At 41.5% G+C, this 18,824-nt stretch overlaps 1 protein-coding gene across 3 annotated transcripts in view; it reads left to right on the plus strand.

Annotated features, from left to right (window-relative positions):
- Nucleotides 1–18,824, plus strand: part of LOC124796242 (uncharacterized aarF domain-containing protein kinase 5) — a 173,349-nt gene that overhangs the window by 50,394 nt on the left and 104,131 nt on the right. For all 3 annotated transcript variants that reach the window (XM_047260332.1, XM_047260333.1, XM_047260334.1), the window contains exon 4: nt 13,654–13,788. In XM_047260332.1, coding sequence (XP_047116288.1) covers nt 13,654–13,788 — 135 coding nt within the window. The remainder of the gene's footprint in view (nt 1–13,653; nt 13,789–18,824) is intronic.

The raw sequence follows: 18,824 nt of genomic DNA on the forward strand, positions 1-18,824 counted from the left end.
AGAGCTAGAATTGTGAAATGCCCGAACAACAGCCTAGACGAAGTTGGCTAACTGAAACTGCAGATCAGTCTGATTGCCTGTTTCTGGACTAAGAATATACCTAGTGAGTCCACAGAGTTGCACCAGAATACACCACCATACGAGATAACAGAGAGAGAATGCAGAGAAAACAGAGCATTTGTGTTTCAGGGTTGGAGACAGTGACAATTCTTCTTGTAGCAGAGATAACAGTATTCGGTTTCTGCACAAGATCCTGAATGTTATACTTCCAAAAAAGCCTTCCATCTACCCTTAGTCCTAAAAATTCAAAACGGTCAACTTCGTTGCCTGTTTGACCACCTTCAGACAATAAAATTTCGTTTTTGCAGGAGTTACGTGTTAGGAACTGTATGAATTGCATTTTGTTACAGTAAAATGTGAACCTGATTGAAAGCCAAGTGCCGATGTTACTGACTATCCTATTAGCTACATCATTTATATTAAGTTTCACGTCTTTCACCATAAGACTTGTGTCATCTGCAGTGAGAACAATTTCTGGGTCATCTGTTGTGTTTAGTAGCATAGCATTGATATATATCACGAAACGTAATGAACCCAGAACAGAACACCCCCGCCCCCCCTCCCTGAACTTAACAAGCCCCCAGTCAGTTTCACAGTTTCAAACCTCTTCCTTGTTTGTTGACACTGGAGGACAACCTTCTGCTTCCAACATTCCAGATATGAGGCTAGCCATTGTTGAGCTTATTTAAATTAAAGAAAATACCTACTGTCCTCAGCTACTGTCTAGCCCTACTGCCTCGCACACACAAGAATCAGTAGCATTTTCTGTGGATACTCCTTTTTCTGAAACCAAACTTGAGAGTCTGTCAGCAGAATTGTCACTGAGATGTGCCAGCACTCTCGTATACAGTGCTTTCTCAAAAAAGTTTTGAAACCAGTGGTAGCAAAGAAACTGACCAGTAATTGTCTATGTCGTCTCTTTTGCCCTTTTTGTAAAGTATTTTAGCCTGTCAAGAAACTAACCATACTTGAAAGATACGTTCAGATGACTTGAGTACAAAATTAACATGTGGTGCACTGATCTTCATAATCCTACTTGAAATTTCATGGCACCCATGGGAGTCTTTACTGTTAAATGATGTAATAAAGTCAAGTAGTGATTGGCAAATATATTGCTCACCTCTGATGAATCACTAACAGTTCAATCTCATACAAGAGGAGAGTAACGTGTTGATTGCTAACATTCTGTTCTGATAACGGTTTCACAATTGACTATGTAACCTCTTTCGCAATTGACCATACAGTTTTAACTTTGTTCTGAGAACTTTCTATTCTTTTTGTGTACTGCATTGTTGTAGCTTGTTTGATGACATTCCTCTGCACTTTGACGTACTGTCTGTCGTAAAATTCTGGTACCGGGCTCAGACTGTTACGATACAACTCCTGTTTCTTCCTTCATGGTAGTCTAATGCCATTAGTTATACAAATCAGTTGTTTATTAGTACTGCATATATGCTTGAACTATTTTAATGGGAAATAGCTGTTAAAGATAGTGGCAAAAGTTTGAAGAAGTGTATTTGTCATTCAAATATTCAGTATTGTAGACTTCTTGCCAAGTTAACCCTTTGACTTTTGCTTCAAGTGTCTGTATGTTGCAAGTGGACTCATATCTCTAAATCTTTTGTTTACTAGTTTGGGATATGACTCTTCTTTGATTCCTTTCAGTATTGCTGTCTGTGCAACATGGTCTGACAGGCCATTACCAAGTTTTTCCATACTGTACCCATGAAATAGAGAACAGGCTGTGGAAATATTGTCTTGTGTTTCCCTGAACCCTAGAAACCATGTAGCCTGAACAGAGATCTTTTAGAGACTTATAATGAAAAGTTTTTTCTGCGAAAATTCAAACTGTCCTGAACAACCTTCAAAGATTTGGTCTTTACAGTGTTTTGATAAATAGCTCTTTTGGATGAAACATTAAATTTGCGTTAAATGGCCACAGAAAAACTATACACTTCAGTCCTATTCCCCCAAAATGGTAACATACTGGTTCAAAATGTTCCAAGAAAAACAGTTAATAATGAGTATACTGAAGCAAAGCTCCTAGGTTCTTCTTTAGTAATAGAATCAACTACAAAGAACAGGAGGTCAAGGACAATTTTTCATCATACATAAAAGGCTTAGTGGAATGAAACTAATCAAATTACATCCCTCTTAAACAAGGGATAATTAATTCAGATGTTGTATGGTTCGTAGAGCTTCTTGTCAGTACCACTAGCAGCTTTCTGTGTATTGGTAACTACCTACAGGAAAATTGTGCTGTATAAATTATATGGAGGGACAAGGAACAAGAATATTTTTACAAAAAGCAAGTGCTCATTTAAAGTTCTAAACACTTGGATATACTGTCTGAGCAGTATTTTGGCCCATGTACCTCCAAACTGAAAGGCACTTGTCCAGGTCTTCATCGCAGCCATTTATAATGCTCCTTCTTGTAATTTCAGACAGACAGTTAATGTTCTACTACAGCAACTAATGGTGAAAGAAAGAATACAGTACTATGTGTGCACAGTAACTTGATAGCTCTTGTGTAGCTGATTGGAGCCAATAAATTTTGTAGAAGTCACCTGGTATTGACTTGTTTCCAGTTAGTGGCAACTTGTCAACAACAGTACCATTTATGTTACATTTTTGTTGCAGTATTTTGTAGTTTGCACCAACAGGTTTTCATTTTCCTCTGTACAAATACATTTAAATTATTGTTGCCACTTTGTGTAGAAGTATGATGTACAGCTACATATTCATTTCTGTTACATAGTATCAACCCTGAGAGACTAGTCCATGTGCAAAGCAATAATTGCATGCACTAGCTTCCAGCGGCCATTACTGAAGGGTCAAGTTATTGTGCATGCATAATAGTTTTAGGCAAAACCAAACAATGGAAAGTTCAGGATGGAATAACAAGGTATTAGGTAAAGGATAAATTGCTACTAACCATATGGAGGAGACGTTGAGTCACAGACAGGCATGACTCCTCTCCTATATATGGTGAGTAGCAATCATCCTTTTCATAATTCACAGTGGTTAGCACACTGGACTCGCATTTGGGAGGACAACGGTTCAATCCCGTGTCCGGCCACCCTGATTAAGGTTTTCCGTGATTTCCCTAAATCGCTCCAGGCAAATGCTGGGATGGTTCCTCTGAAAGGGCACGGCCGACTTCCTTCCCCGTCCTTCCCTCATCCGATGAGACCGATGACCTCTCTGTTTAGTCTCTTCCCCCAAACAACCCAACCCAGCCCCCTTTTCATAATACTGTTTACAATACTTTTAGGGAGTTTAATGTAAATTACTTGACTCATTCTACAGAGTTGATCTTGAACACTAATGTGATTCTTCATCTTAATCTAAGGCTTCCATACAGTCACTTGCTAACCAATCTGGTATGGCAGTTAAAGATACCAAAATGAAACCCGAAGTTTTAAATTTCATGTTCAAGAAATCATTCACACAGGAGAATTGCACAAACTTACTGTCATTTGACCATCAAACAGGCACCCGTATGGACGACATAGTAATTAGCATCCCTGGTGTAAAGAAACATCTCAAGGAGTTGAAAACAAATGTCACCAGGACTGGATGGAATCCAGGTTTGGTTGTGTGGAGACTACTTTGTGGCATTGGCTCCTTACTTAGCTTGCATTTATTGCAAATCTTTTTCCCAGTGCAAAGTGCCAAGTGACTGGAAAAAAAAATGCAGGTGGTTGCTGTGTATAAGAAAGTCCAAAGAATGGACCCACAAAATTACAGAACAATATCACTAACATTGATTTGCTGCAGAATCTGTGAATGTACTCTCAGTTCGAATGGCCCGTTTCTTGCATGATATACTGCGAACTACGGGTGAAGGGCAAGTGGGAGATTCCATATTTCTAGATTTCCAGAAAGCATTTGACACGGTTCCCCATTGCAGGCTGTTAGGGAAGGTATGAGCATAGGAACAGGTTCAAGATATGTGGGTGGTTCGAAGACTTTTTAAGTTGTAGAACCCAGTATTTTATCCTTGATGGCAAGTATTCATCAGAGACAAGGATATCATCAGGAGTGCCCCAGGGAAGTGTGATAGGACTGTTGTTATTCTCTATGTACATAAATGATTTGGCAGACAGGGTGGGCAGCAATCTGCAGTTCTTTGCTGATGATGCTGTGGTGGATGGTAAGGTGTCAAAGTTGAGTGACTGTAGGAGAGTACAAGATGATTTGTAGTTGGTGTGATGAATCGTGGCTGTCTCTAAATGTAGAAAAATTTAATTTGATGCAGATGAGTTGGAAAAGCAAACCTGCAATGTTCAGATACAGTATTTGTAGTGTCCTGCTTTGCACAGTCACATTGTTTAAATACCTGTGTGTAACATTGCAGATCTATACGAAATGGAATGAGTATGGGAGGATTGTGGTAGGAAAGGCAAATGTTCAACTGTGGTTTATTGGGAGAATTCTGGGAAACTGGTTCATATGTAGAGGAGATGCTAGTGTGACGTATTCTTGAGTACTACTTGAGTGTTTGGGATCCATTCCAGGTCAGATTAAAGGAAGACATCGAAGCAATTCAGAGGTGGACTGCTAGATTTGTCACTGGTAGTTTCAAACAACATGCAAGTGTGACGAAGGTGCTTCAGGAACTCAAATGGGAGTCCCTGGAGGGAAGGCAATGTTCTTTTCGAGGAACACTGTTGAGAAAATTTAGAGAACCAGCATTTGGGGCTGACTGCAAAACAATTCTGTTGCCTCCAACATACATTGTGCATAAGAACCATGAAGACAAGATATGAGAAATTACGGCTAATACGGAGGCATATAGATTGATAGATTGTCATTTTTCCTTCGTTCTGTTTGCGAATGGAATAAGAAAGGAAATGACTAGTAGTGCTATGGGGTACCCTCTGCCATGTACTGTGAGGTGAACTGCAAAGTTTCGATGTAGATATATTCCTGTAATAAACTTCCCTACCTGAGTCACTGCCAGTCCCAGTATATAATCTGACTAATTTTTTACAAATAAAAATAAAATTGAAAACAATGCTGACAGACAAGTTGTAATAGACTTTTCCAATTGTGATGCATAAATGTTGATCACCATATAGTGTGTCTCAGAACACTGTGGGAGCCTGCTGTAAAATCAAGCAAGCTCATAAATAGTTATAACATTTAAATTTTTAAGCACAACCTTCAGCATGTTGTGAGGCAATGCATGATGCCAAGCTACAACTTACGATTACGTGTGGGGAAATAACAACAGATAATACAATGAAATCATTGTTTTATTAAAAAAGATAACTGTTCGTTTAGTGTTGATAGTATCGTAAGGCAGTTCCTCTGCAGTAGTGAATAAGTTGGATATCCTTCATGCAGCAGTGTGATAAGACTTATTGGCTAATCTTAAGAAAGGGCCACCCACACACTGCATTTGTTTGCAGTATAGAGCGGAAGTGTGCAGTGCACCTCTATGACCAGTAGGGATGAGCCAATGTCAGGATAGTATCTGTGAACCAGACATGTCTTTGTCCTGATAGAATGTGAATTAATCATATTTTGTGAAAGGTCTTTTCTTCACACTCCGCTTTTGCCACTTGGCATACATAGTGAGCCATACTGATATATTTGCTGACAGTATGAAATATGACATTGTGATACTTCCAAAATGGGAGAAGCCACAAATCTGCACAATTACAGACCTACAGGGCTTCGACAAAAATATAGGAACGCAGTAAGAAATGCATGCTTGAACATAAATGCAGATGCTAGTCAAGCCTGCAGGTTGCGTTGTTGTATTTGACCTTGAACAACACCTGCACAATGCCCTTAATATGTTGCAGATGTCAGTAATGGTCAAAACAGTGTTCTGTGTAGTTTTGAGTGCATTATTTAGGGTATAAGTGAATTCGAATGAGGGCAAATTGTTGATGCTTATATGGCAGGTACTTCCATAAGAGAAGTAGCCAAAGTGCTCTGTGTTTCAAGAGGTGCTGTAGCAAAGGCTTAGACCACGTACAGACGAAAAACATCACCCTATAACTCACGACGTGGCCAAAAGTGTGTGCTTCGTTCTCATGACAGACAGTCATTGAAGAGGATTGTGATGAAAAATGAGATGACAACAGCTGCAAAGGTCACAGCAAACCCTGTCAGCACCAAGCATCACAAAGGGGGCTCAAAAAGCAGGGAATTGTAGGGCGGGCTGGAATTCCAAAACTATGCATCAGTGATGCAAATGTCTGTAACAGGAAAATGTCGTGCTGAAGCCATAAAACCTGGAGCTATGAAAGAAAGCCATTCAGTCAGATCAGGCTTGTTTTACACTGTTTTCAACTTCTGGCAAGTTTACATTTGGTTTATGCTGTCTCAAGCCTACAAGGCGGACTGCTTACTGGCAAGAGTGAAACATGGCAGGGGTTTGGTGATGATTTGAGGAACCGTATCGTAGTATTCTATGAGCTCCATTGTTATTGGGCAAGGTCGCTTTTACTGTCGAGGGTTAAGTGACCAATTCTGCTGATCAAATCCATCTATTGGTACAGTATTCGTTCCCCAGTGGTGGTGATGTGTTCAGTGACAACAGGGTCCCTGTTTACAAAGCTTGCATTGTCCAAGACTGATTTTGTGAGGACGAGGATGAATTGTCACATCTCCCATAGCTACCACAGTGACTAGATCTCAATATTATTGAGACTTTGTGGTCTTCTTTGCAGAGAAGTTGAAAATCAAACCACGGAAAGTCCAGGGTGGAATTATGACAATATCGTGATTCACAGACAGACACAACAAAAAGACTGCCATATATATTGAGTTTTTGGCCAAAAGGCCTTTTTCTAAACTAGGGAACACACACACACACACACACACACACACACACACACAACAAGCCTGAGTCTGGTCTCAGTGCCCAGAGACAGTGGTCACAGTTATGCTAGCATGAATGTGTGTCTTTCCTTTATTTAATACCATCATCGTCAACTAAAACTGTAAGCATTTTGCAAGAGGAATAGTATAAGATTCTCTAGAAAACCATACAGTGGTTGTATTTATCCATTTTGAATGACAATGGCTTTCCTACACCGTATGGTAATTTGTTGTGTTTTTGGTGTTTCTATGTTTTCATTGACACCCTGTATTTCCCTTAAAACAGTTTTATGAACCTATTCAAATAAAGTGTTTCATACTGTGATTGTTAAACATCTTAGCTTCCACATTAAAAGTAAAAGTCCATTTGGGCTTCAAAACGATATGTCAATCAACAAGGCAGTCTTCATTTGTGTGAATGGTATCAAAATATGAGCAGTCTCCCAGTGGTACCTTTTGTTTAAGCAGTTTGTGAGTAAATATGTTTTCTTAATCTGATGAAAACCTTTGACTGGGTTATTCACAGACTACTATCACTGTTACGTCTGGGGCCTGTTAGGTAACACGCTAAAGTCCTATCACATCAACAAGGAATCAAAAAGTCATAGTTAAAATTGTTGATTACGAATCAAGAGTAGCTATTTTATCGGAGTGAGGATCTATTCATTATGGAATCTCTTAGGATTCAATTCTGGATCTGTTGTGGTTTCTAATTCTTAGTAATAATGTACTCACACCTGGTGACTAAGAGGCTTGATTGTAAACAACATCTAAATTGTGACTGAAAGTTAGTCAACCAGAGGCACAAATAACATTCTATCCAAAGTCATGAACTACGTTACTGTCAACTCTCCTTCAGCCAATCCTTGCATAACCAGTTATAGCCATCAAACTGCTGTAGAGATAATGCCACTGGTCAGAATGACATCAAATTGCAACAGAATATTGTCGGAGAAGGGGGAAAACATTTCAGAAGAAAAATAAATAGTTACAAAATGTAGCAATAGATGGTGCTGTAAGCATCATAATTTAGTAGTGGTCAACTACAAATGACAAATGAATCATGCAACAATGCTTAAGATGTACGTTTGACGTTAAACAAACTGTACGGGTGTGATACTGTTAGTTATGTGAGCCAATCCACCATGGCAAGGAAATATCACATTGGATGGGATAAATCGGTTTCTAATTGTCCTGAGGCCAAAAATCGCATAAAAAGCATCACTCATATTGGTTATTAATTGTCCTCAAGCCAAAAACCACATAAAAGCATTAATCAAAATCAAATCAAATTATTAATTTCCATGTCACTGGTGCAAAACATGTTCAGTATGCTGTCCACCGTTTTCTGCAACAAATTGAAATCGAGAAACAGCATGTTCCACAACTGATTAAAGTGTCTCCAGGGTCACGTTCAGAATGCATTGCACAATGCATGTCTTGAATGGACCTAAGTTTGCAGTCGGAACACTGAATGCCACATCTTTCAGATAGCCCCACAGCCAGAAGTCACATGGATTAAGATCAGATTGATCAGGACAGCCAGGCTGTAGGGAAATGGTAGCTGATAATTCTAGCATTTCCGAAATGGCACTTCAGCAGCTGCTTAACTTGATTTTCAATGTGCGGAGGTGCGCCATCTTGCATAAAAATGATCCCATCCACACTGTTGGAGAGCTGGAATGATGTGTTTGCACAAAAGACACTTGTAGTGCTTACCAGTGACTGTACTGGTAACAGGACTGGAAGCACTTGTCTCTTCGAAAAAATATGGCCCTATGATAAATGAGGCCACAAACAGGCACTACACAGTGACTTTTTCAGGATGAAGTGGTACCGGTTGATTTGCGTGTGGATTTTCCAGTGCCCATATTTGACAATTCTGTGTATTGACATATCATGTCAGATGAAAGTGGGCTTTGTCTGTCCACAAAATCTTCCATGGTTAATCTTGTTCACTTCCATGTGAGCAAGAAATTCTAAAGCAGAGGTCTCTCTTGCTGGCAGGTCAACAGGAAGCAACTTGTGCACATGGGTGATTTTGAATGGATAGTAAAGAACAATGTTTGGTAGAATTTTACGCATCGTGCTCATGGCAATGTCTTATGTCCGGGCAATTCTCCGTGCGCTACACATTTGCACACCACCACTCATGTCATCCTGCATTGCTGTGGCCACTGCTTCCACTGACATCGAATCAATTCGGTTTCTCCCTCTACCAGGTTGCATACCAAAAGAACCCATCTTTTCGAATTTCCGAATCATTTTCTCCAGACCTACGGCAGTCATTGGACGCGAAAGGAGGAAAAGCCGTGTACCCAGTGTGTTTATACAAACTTCAATGGGTCGTGCGCATGACAGGTGTTTTCATTTATGTATCCTGACACATACAGTACCATTTATTGATCAATTTTCGCACTATTTTTTTTCTTCTGCCATACGTTTTCCCGCTTTTCCCATAATATTTTGTTGCAATTTGACATCATTCTGAGGAGTGGGGTTATTTTTACAGTGTTTTGAAAGTTTAACTTTAATTATAATCACCCTGTAGAAAACAAGTCAACAATTCAGTAAGAGCTTTGAGCTCAATGAGGCTGCCATATGAATAAGCCTGATGTGGCCTTTAATGGCTTCGTTTTGTCACTCCTACATTGTTAAAAAGTATACATTGTTATCTTTTGTTCTATTGATCTGTTCTTTATTCTGCAAGTAGCTGAGTCTATCAAAAAACCTTACACAGTACTTTTCTGTTGCCAAGTATCTTGGTGATTCTTATTTTCCCTACATGTGTCTTAACTTTTGTGTTAGCCTAACCAGAATCAATGAACTTTTTGTGCTACTTATGCATCTGGAAATGCCATTCCAAGTCTTCCGTTTCTGTGTACCCAGCTGCACAAGACTGCATAGTGGTTAAGGCCCTGAACCGATATTTAGAAGAAGCAGGGTTCGGACCCCTAAGTTTTAAACAATGGAAAATCCAGGATGGAATGTAACAATATAATGTTCTCAATGGTAATTTCATGTTATTTCATTCATTTCGATGACTGCTTCAAGGCCTGTGCCATCTGGATCCTTACCGCCAACACCAGTCTTTCTGAACTGCACAGGTGGGAACTTTCCCTGCAATACATCCTATATCCCTGTAACCCTCCTGGCCTCAACCTCCATTAGTCATTGTCCTCACCCTTCTAGCTCTTCCCTGTTCCCATTCCAGCACTACACAGCCCTCTGTTCCACCAACGTACCCAGTCTTTTCACTTCTCTCCTTTTCCGCTAACTCCCTTCTCTCCCCCACCCTCTGTCTAACCTGCTGACTGCACCTAGCTGCCCCAGTCTCCACCTCGTCCCTGCATGCTCCTAGCAGGAGTTTACCATCCCCCACCCCTACCCTGCTATTCCTCCCCTTCCCTGGCCCAGCCTCCTCCTTACCCCCACCCATTTCCCTGTCCCACAGTGCCCTGCTGCTTGCAGTCTGGCTCCAGTGCCAGACTCTGTGGTTATGGGTGTGTGAGCATGTGTGTGTGTGTGTGTGTGTGTGTGTGTGTGTGTTGTCTGTTTTTGCCAAAGGACTTGTTGGACGAAAGCTAACTTTCCGGCAGTCTTTTTGTTGTGCCTTTCTGCGACTCAGCATCTTTGCTTTATGGTGACTAGCAACTATTCTTTTCATTATATTGCTATATTCAAGTTTTTTGTTGTTTCCAAAACTGATAAAGGCAAATGCTAAGATGATTCCTGTTAAAAGCGTATTGACTGTTTCCTTTCCCATCCTTTTTGTATTCGAGTGTTTTCTTGGCATCCAGCAACCTTGCCATTGACAGGACACTAAACTGCCCTCTTCCCTCATTTCCTTTTGTGTACTAAGCGAGAGTGTTATCAAGTTGTCGTATGTGGCAGCAGCCACTTGCTCCTCACAGATATAGTTTGGACAGTAGGGACATCTTTGGGCTGAGCAGTTTATCTTGAGTAGTCTTTGGAGTCTCCAGAGCGTGGATAATGTTTTCTCAATTCCAGATCCAGTTTAGCACTAATTTTAGCCAAAGAGATTACTGTGCATGGTGCTGATATGAAACAAGGCATACCACACTATTTAGAGCTCTGCTAAATTCACCATCGTAATTCCCGGTGGGGTCAGGGATTTTCCCTGCCTCGTGATGACTGGGTGTTGTGTGATGTCCTTAGGTTAGTTAGGTTTAAGTAGTTCTACACTCCTGGAAATGGAAAAAGGAACACATTGACACCGGTGTGTCAGACCCACCATACTTGCTCCGGACGCTGCGAGAGGGCTGTACAAGCAATGATCACACGCACGGCACAGCGGACACACCAGGAACCGCGATGTTGGCCGTCGAATGGCGCTAGCTGCGCAGCATTTGCGCACCGCCGCCGTCAGTGTCAGCCAGTTTGCCGTGGCATACGGAGCTCCATCGCAGTCTTTAACACTGGTAGCATGCCGCGACAGCGTAGACGTGAACCGTATGTGCAGTTGACGGACTTTGAGCGAGGGCGTATAGTGGGCATGCGGGAGGCCGGGTGGACGTACCGCCGAATTGCTCAACACGTGGGGCGTGAGGTCTCCACAGTACATCGATGTTGTCGCCAGTGGTCGGCGGAAGGTGCACGTGCCCGTCGACCTGGGACCGGACAGCAGCGACGCACGGATGCACGCCAAGACCGTAGGATACTACGCAGTGCCGTAGGGGACCGCACCGCCACTTCCCAGCAAATTAGGGACACTGTTGCTCCTGGGGTATCGGCGAGGACCATTCGCAACCGTCTCCATGAAGCTGGGCCACGGTCCCGCACACCGTTAGGCTGTCTTCCGCTCACGCCCCAACATCGTGCAGCCCGCCTCCAGTGGTGTCGCGACAGGCGTGAATGGAGGGACGAATGGAGACGTGTCGTCTTCAGCGATGAGAGTCACTTCTGCCTTGGTGCCAATGATGGCCGTATGCGTGTTTGGCGCCGTGCAGGTGAGCGCCACAATCAGGACTGCATACGACCGAGGCACACAGGGCCAACACCCGGCATCATGGTGTGGGGAGCGATCTCCTACACTGGCCGTACACCACTGGTGATCGTCGAGGGGACACTGAATAGTGCACGGTACATCCAAACCGTCATCGAACCCATCGTTCTACCATTCCTAGACCGGCAAGGGAACTTGCTGTTCCAACAGGACAATGCACGTCCGCATGTATCCCGTGTCACCCAACGTGCTCTAGAAGGTGTAAGTCAACTACCCTGGCCAGCAAGATCTCCGGATCTGTCCCCCATGGAGCATGTTTGGGACTGGATGAAGCGTCGTCTCACGCGGTCTGCACGTCCAGCACGAACGCTGGTCCAACTGAGGCGCCAGGTGGAAATGGCATGGCAAGCCGTTCCACAGGACTACATCCAGCATCTCTACAATCGTCTCCATGGGAGAATAGCAGCCTGCATTGCTGCGAAAGGTGGATATACACTGTACTAGTGCCGACATTGTGCATGCTCTGTTGCCTGTGTCTATGTGCCTGTGGTTCTGTCAGTGTGATCATGTGATGTATCTGACCCCAGGAATGTGTCAATAAAGTTTCCCCTTCCTGGGACAATGAATTCACGGTGTTCTTATTTCAATTTCCATGAGTGTAAGTTCTAGGGGACTGATGACCATAGCTGTTAAGTCCCATAGTGCTCAGAGCCATTTGTCACCATCATAATTGGAACTTCTTTTGCCATTTTAAAATTTCACATGGAGGCTAGAGTTTTTAGTTACATCTTTGCTATTGATTTACAGTAGTCATTGCAGTTCAGAGGTGTCCATAAGAGACAGGCTTGTTTCGTGGTTCAGCACACTTCAGTTCACTCAGGAAAAAGATAATAGACAGTGTGTTGGACATGTTTACTTTCAATGAAAGTTGGCAAGGAAAAGTGATTATTTTTGATACATAGTGCTTAACTTAAATGCATTGTGTAAGAATACATGATAATGCATGACACCATGTCACCTATGCTGCTCTGACCTTCCTCAGTGCGGGGGGTGTGTGACAGTTGCCATTCTTCAGGCCTCTTATCCACTGAAAATGTCTGATCATGATCATACAATGAAGGCATTCATGGCTGGTGTTTGTGTGCTTACTGATTTCTATTTGTGGGTTTGGTCCTAGTCCAGGTGTTACTGAGATACCGGCACACATCAGTTGCCAGCCACTATGATTGATGAATACTGGCAGAGAGTTGAAACAGCATGAAACTATGTTCTCACATCTTTCATCCAGGTTCATTTGCATTAGAGCCATTGCCATCTTTATACTTCATTTTGCACCCTGTATACCCTGAAATCACCTACAAATTTAATTGTATACTGTTCTGGCTGTATAGCATACGCACAGCAAGTAAAATTTCGTTATTTGCTATCCTTCCTGAGGCTGTAAGTTTAACACTAGCAGTGTAATTAAAAAATTGACTGTTTGACTACTATGATGTGTTGTTTTCTACATATGTCTAGTTCTCATAATTTTCATAGTTATTGAGGCTGCATAGGTGTCTAAGAGGTATTGTCCTTGACTCCCTGTAGCTGCCATGATTTAAGTTGTAAGTTTTACAAAAAATGCAGGCCACTTTAGTGACATGAGCAATGTTCATCAACCACTGACCTGTATTTATTGTTCATTTATTGATTAACTTGAAATTTCTTTTTTTAAAAATAGATGTGTATGTTGAAAATTATTTGTCCCATATAATCGAAATAACATTTCATTGACATTTCTGTTTTAGGCCCTTCAGGATAAGTGCTTGACTCGTGAAACAGGGGAAGTTCTTCAGTTATTTATGGAAGACTTTGGAAAACCACACACAGAGATATTTGAAACTTTTGATGAGGAACCTATAGCAGCAGCTAGCCTTGCCCAGGTCAGTAGCAAACTTCATGTTTAAAGCTATATTAGACAGCAGTAAAGTACCCATTTACATTTACAAGTTCTCAAAATAAGAACAGAATTGATGAAAATGAATAGAAAGGGGGGATGCCCTTACAAGGCTTTCTTGAGATTAAAAGCAAATAAGAAGGGGGATTTTGATAAATAAACTGCAAAGGGAAGAAAAGAATGGGATGTACTTGAGGAGTGGGAACCAACTTTGCATATTTACAGTAGCAAAGTTACAAATTCTGTACACTGACAATGAACTACAGGCTCGTAGTTGATACAACATGTTATGGGATTCATTGCAGTAGTTTTGAGAATGGCTTGGTTCTGGTCTAGTATTACTTACTCAAGAAAGACAACCATTAGTAGAATCTTGTATAAAATTGCTGTCAGCTATGCAGTTGGATAAGTTATGGCATCTGCTCTGACAGCAATTTTATTTTGCGCAATATTGTTCTAAGTAAATTATAATTGTGGACAATTCAAAAAGTTTTTGACTGCTATTTTTTAAATTAGTAAACAAAATTTTGTTTACTAGGTTGGGAAGACAAACTCATTTGATGATGTGTTATATGTAAGGGGCAGTAAATGCAAACAAGACAGTTGAAAGAAAAATCATTTCATTGTTTATTGTTATAAAATAATTGCCGCAACTGTTTCTACATTTATCCCAGTGTGAGAGAGAATGGTCAACGCCTTCATCGAAAAATGTATGTGGTTGCCTGCAGAACCATGATTGTACCAGGTTTGCACCTCTTTGTCTGAAGAAAAACAGCATCCATGAATGTCTTTCTTTAGGTGACCAAAAATATGCAAATTGCACGGGAGAGATTGTTACTGAATGGAAGATGGGCAGGCCCACATGTTGCCAAGGTTGTTTCAGCTTTTCTGCAGAAGTTCTGCTGGGATGCCCCTACACATCCTCCTTATACTCCCAATCTCTCCCCATGCGGTCTCCACATTGTTGGTCCCCTGAAGACAGAAATTTGTGGACGTCGTTTTTCTTCGCATTAAGAGGTGCACCATGGATGGAATCGTGGATCCGTAGGCAACTGCAAACATTTTTTTCTTTGAAGGCATGTGATGATGTCAGGCTTCATACAGCTTAAGTCATACACAAAAAACAATCATGCAAGGATGTGTTATGTTCTGTGAAGAGTGCAGAGCACCTAAAGCAAGTGCTATGTGGTCCACTTTCAAAGCAGTACAAGTGCAGTTCCCTGTAACATCTGGTAGTAATCCAGTCCTGGAAAGCACAGATCCTCTACTCTGTACACCAAGCAAGTTGACAGACACCAGACTAAGATGACAGTGAGTCAGTCATTGTGGTGCCACAGTTTTTTCTGCTGAGGTGAGGCATGTGGTTTGTCCACATGACTCACTTATGGTGTTACTTAGGATGAAAGTGCAAGGAGCTGGCTGGCCACATTATCTACGGACTTCTAATAGCTTCTTCCTCTTGCAGCAGTCTACATTGATAGTGAACTGTGATGAGAATGCGTCAAAGGAGAATTTTCTTATGGGAATACCTCAAGGGGGTATTTTCCTATGGGAACCCATCAAGGGAGAAATTTCTTTTAACAATTTCTGTTTTTATGTGGACTTGAGTGCAGTGCCTTAAGTGACTGCAGTTAGTATTTGAAATTCCTTCCTCTTTTATGGTTTATGGTGTTTTGTTAGTCCAATTACTTCAGACAAAAAGAAACTTTCTAGGAGGTGAAAATGAGCCTATATTACTGGCAATGACAACTGTGGAAGAAAGCAGGACTCCAGTCTCTGTCAAGCTGTCCAAATTTAGGTTTTCTGTGATTTACCTAAAACGAGCAAGGTGAATGCTAGGATGGTCCACTCCACAGCCAATTCCTTCACTATTATTAGTCTGTCTGAGCTTATGCTCTGTCTCTAATGACCACCATCCATGAGGCATTAAACTCATATTCTTTCTCCTGCCTTTCTTTAATATGCACCAGGATATACCACTTCCTGCAGAATTATTCAAGAAATATTGAATGTAGCTTTGGGAAAAACAAAAATGAGCATCTTTCCAAAATGTTCAGCATGACCTTTGTTATCACCAGAAGATAATGAGTAGGTCAAAGACGTTACTCATAAAAATTCAGGCTGTAGGATGATTCAGGTAAGAGTTATAAAAACTAATACACTAATTCCCAAAAGCTAAATATGAGGTTCATTCAAATGAAACCTTTGCCTTACACGTAAGGTGGCACCACAAACTGCGGGTATGGTGGCGCCATCTATTTGTAGAGAGACTGATGCGTGCGCACAGTTTGATGTTGCGTAGTGCCAGTGTGGTTTCATGCCGAAAAGGAGGTGGTCACACAAATTATCGTCCACTACCAAACATGCAGATGAGTAAGCAGTAACAAGGAGGAATAATTCGATTTTTGGCTGCGGAGGGAGTTGGAGGCTGTGAAATATAGCGATGAGTGAAGGCTGTGTGCAGTGAGTACAGTCTGAGTCATTCAAGTGTTGTGGAATGGCACAAACGATTCCTTGAGGGGCGCGAGTCACTGAAAGACGATGCTTGAACTGGACAGGCTCATTGTGTCATCACGCCAGAAATGGTTGCGGGAGTGAATGCTTCAGTCTTGGATAACTGCAGAATCACTGTGGACAAGATCCATCGGTTTCTGGCTATTAGTGTGGTCACCGCTCACAACATAGTGCATCAACACTTGAACTGTTGAAAAATCTGTGCGCAGTGGGTTCCCCATCGACTGACTGCCGAACAGTGCAATTTTCGAATGGCACTATCTTTGAGTCCTACTGCATGTCTACTGTCATGTGTACTGTATATAACCACATATTTGAGTTAGTAAAATCATTACTGTCACTTCGCACTAGTGACTGGGTTTCATTTGAATGCCCCTTATATAATCAAGAAATGAGAACATATTTCCTTACCTGGAGGCTTATAGGATCACAGGACAGTATAAAGCTTAATCAGGATACTTATGTCATCAATGGTGTCCAAAATGTAAATACAGAAGCTTTATACCAAGAAGATCAGTTTGGATTCCGTAGAAATATCGGAACACATGAGGCGATACTGACCCTACGACTTATCTTAGAAGCTAGATTAAGGAAAGGTGAACCTACATTTCTTGCATTTGTAGACTTAGAGAAAGCTTTTGACAATTTTGACTGGAATACTCTCTTTCAAATTCTGATGGTGGCAGGGGTGAAATACAGGCAGCGAAAGGCTATTTACAATTTGTACAGAAACCAGATGGCAGTTATAAGAGTCGAGGGACATGAAAGGGAAGCAGTGGTTGGGAAGGGAGTGAGACGGGGCTGTAGCCTCTCCCCGATGTTATTCAATCTGTATATTGAGCAAGCAGTGAAGGAAACAAAAGAAAAATTCGGAGTAGGTATAAAATCCATGGAGAAGAAATAAAAACTTTGAGGTTCGCCGATGACATTGTAATTCTGTCAGAGACAGCAAATGGCTTGGAAGACCAGTTGAATGGAATGGATAGTGTCTTTAAAGGAGGATATAAGATGAACATCAACAAAAGCAAAACGAGGATAATGGAATGTAGTCGAATTAAATCAGCTGATGCTGAGGGAATTAGGTTATGAAATGAGACACTTAAAGTAGCAAAGGTGTTTTGCTATTTGGGGAGCAAAATAACTGATGATGGTCAAAGTAAAGAGGATATAAAATGTAGACTGGCAATGGCAAGGAAAGTGTTTCTGAAGAAGAGAAATTTGTTAACATCGAGTATGGATTTAAGTGTCAGGAAGTCGTTTCTGAAAGTATTTGTATGGAGTGTAGCTATGTATGGAAGTGAAGCATGGGACGATAAATAGTTTGGACAAGAAGAGAATAGAAGCTTTCGAAATGTGGTGCTACAGAAGAATGCTGAAGATTAGATGGGTAGATCACATAACTAATGAGGAGGTATTGAATAGGATTGGGGAGAAGAGAAGTTTGTAGCACAACTTGACTAGAAGAGGGGATCGGTTGGTAGGACACGTTCTGAGGCATCAAGGGATCACCAATTTAGTATTGGAGGGCAGCGTGGAGGGTAAAAATTGTAGAGGGAGACCAAGAGATGAATACACTTGCAGATTCATAAGGATGTAGGTTGCAGTAGGTACTGGGAGATGAAGAAGCTTCCACAGGATAGAGTAGCATGGAGAGCTGCATCAAACCAGTCTCAGGACTGAAGACCACAACAACAACATATTTATAAAAAAAAAGGTGACAAAATAGTGCTTGTTATGTACCCCTGTCTATAGATTTATCAGCAAAAGTAATGGATTTTTGAAAATACAATTTCATTGGGTAGATAAAAAGTCTACTCACCAATTGGCGGCAGAAGAAACCCCATTTAAAGATATTGTAATAAGCAAGATTTCAGAGCCAGTAGTGCCTTCGGGCTGAAGAGTTGACAGGGAAGGAAGAGGGTAGAAGGAAAAGAACTGGTGAGGTTTAGGGAATAGGGAGTGTTCAGGAAGGTTGCTCAGAACCATGGGTCTGGGGAGAAGTACTGGATGGGATGAGGAAGAAAGATTGATTGTTGGGGACTGCTCTGGACGAGGTTTGAAAACCTGAGCGCTTAAAGGTGGAAGATAAGGTGATACACCAGACAAAGATTACTGATAAAACATAGTGTATGAATTAATAAGAGTGGAAAGCTAAGTGTGTTGTATGTGGCAGAGGTGGGGGCTGGGAAAAATACACAAGCCAGAAAATAAATGATATAGAAAACTAAAAGGATATACAGAAAAGAACAGGTACTGAGAAGTTATGCTGAGGACAAAGAAAGTGATGTTAATTAAGGCAGGTGGGTGGCCAGAACCAAGGACGTGTTGTACACCTGCAGAGTACTGAGAAACTAGTGTCTGGTGGAAGAATTCAAATGGCATGTGTGGTGAAATGGGTACTGAGGTTACGTCTGTCATGTTGTAGAGCATACTCTGCAACAGGATATTGTGTGGTGCCAGTATACACCCTTTGCCTAAGACCATCCACTCTAACTGATAACTTGGTGG

The sequence above is a fragment of the Schistocerca piceifrons genome, chromosome 4 (assembly GCF_021461385.2).
Source record: "Schistocerca piceifrons isolate TAMUIC-IGC-003096 chromosome 4, iqSchPice1.1, whole genome shotgun sequence".
NCBI classification, from domain to species: domain Eukaryota; kingdom Metazoa; phylum Arthropoda; class Insecta; order Orthoptera; family Acrididae; genus Schistocerca; species Schistocerca piceifrons.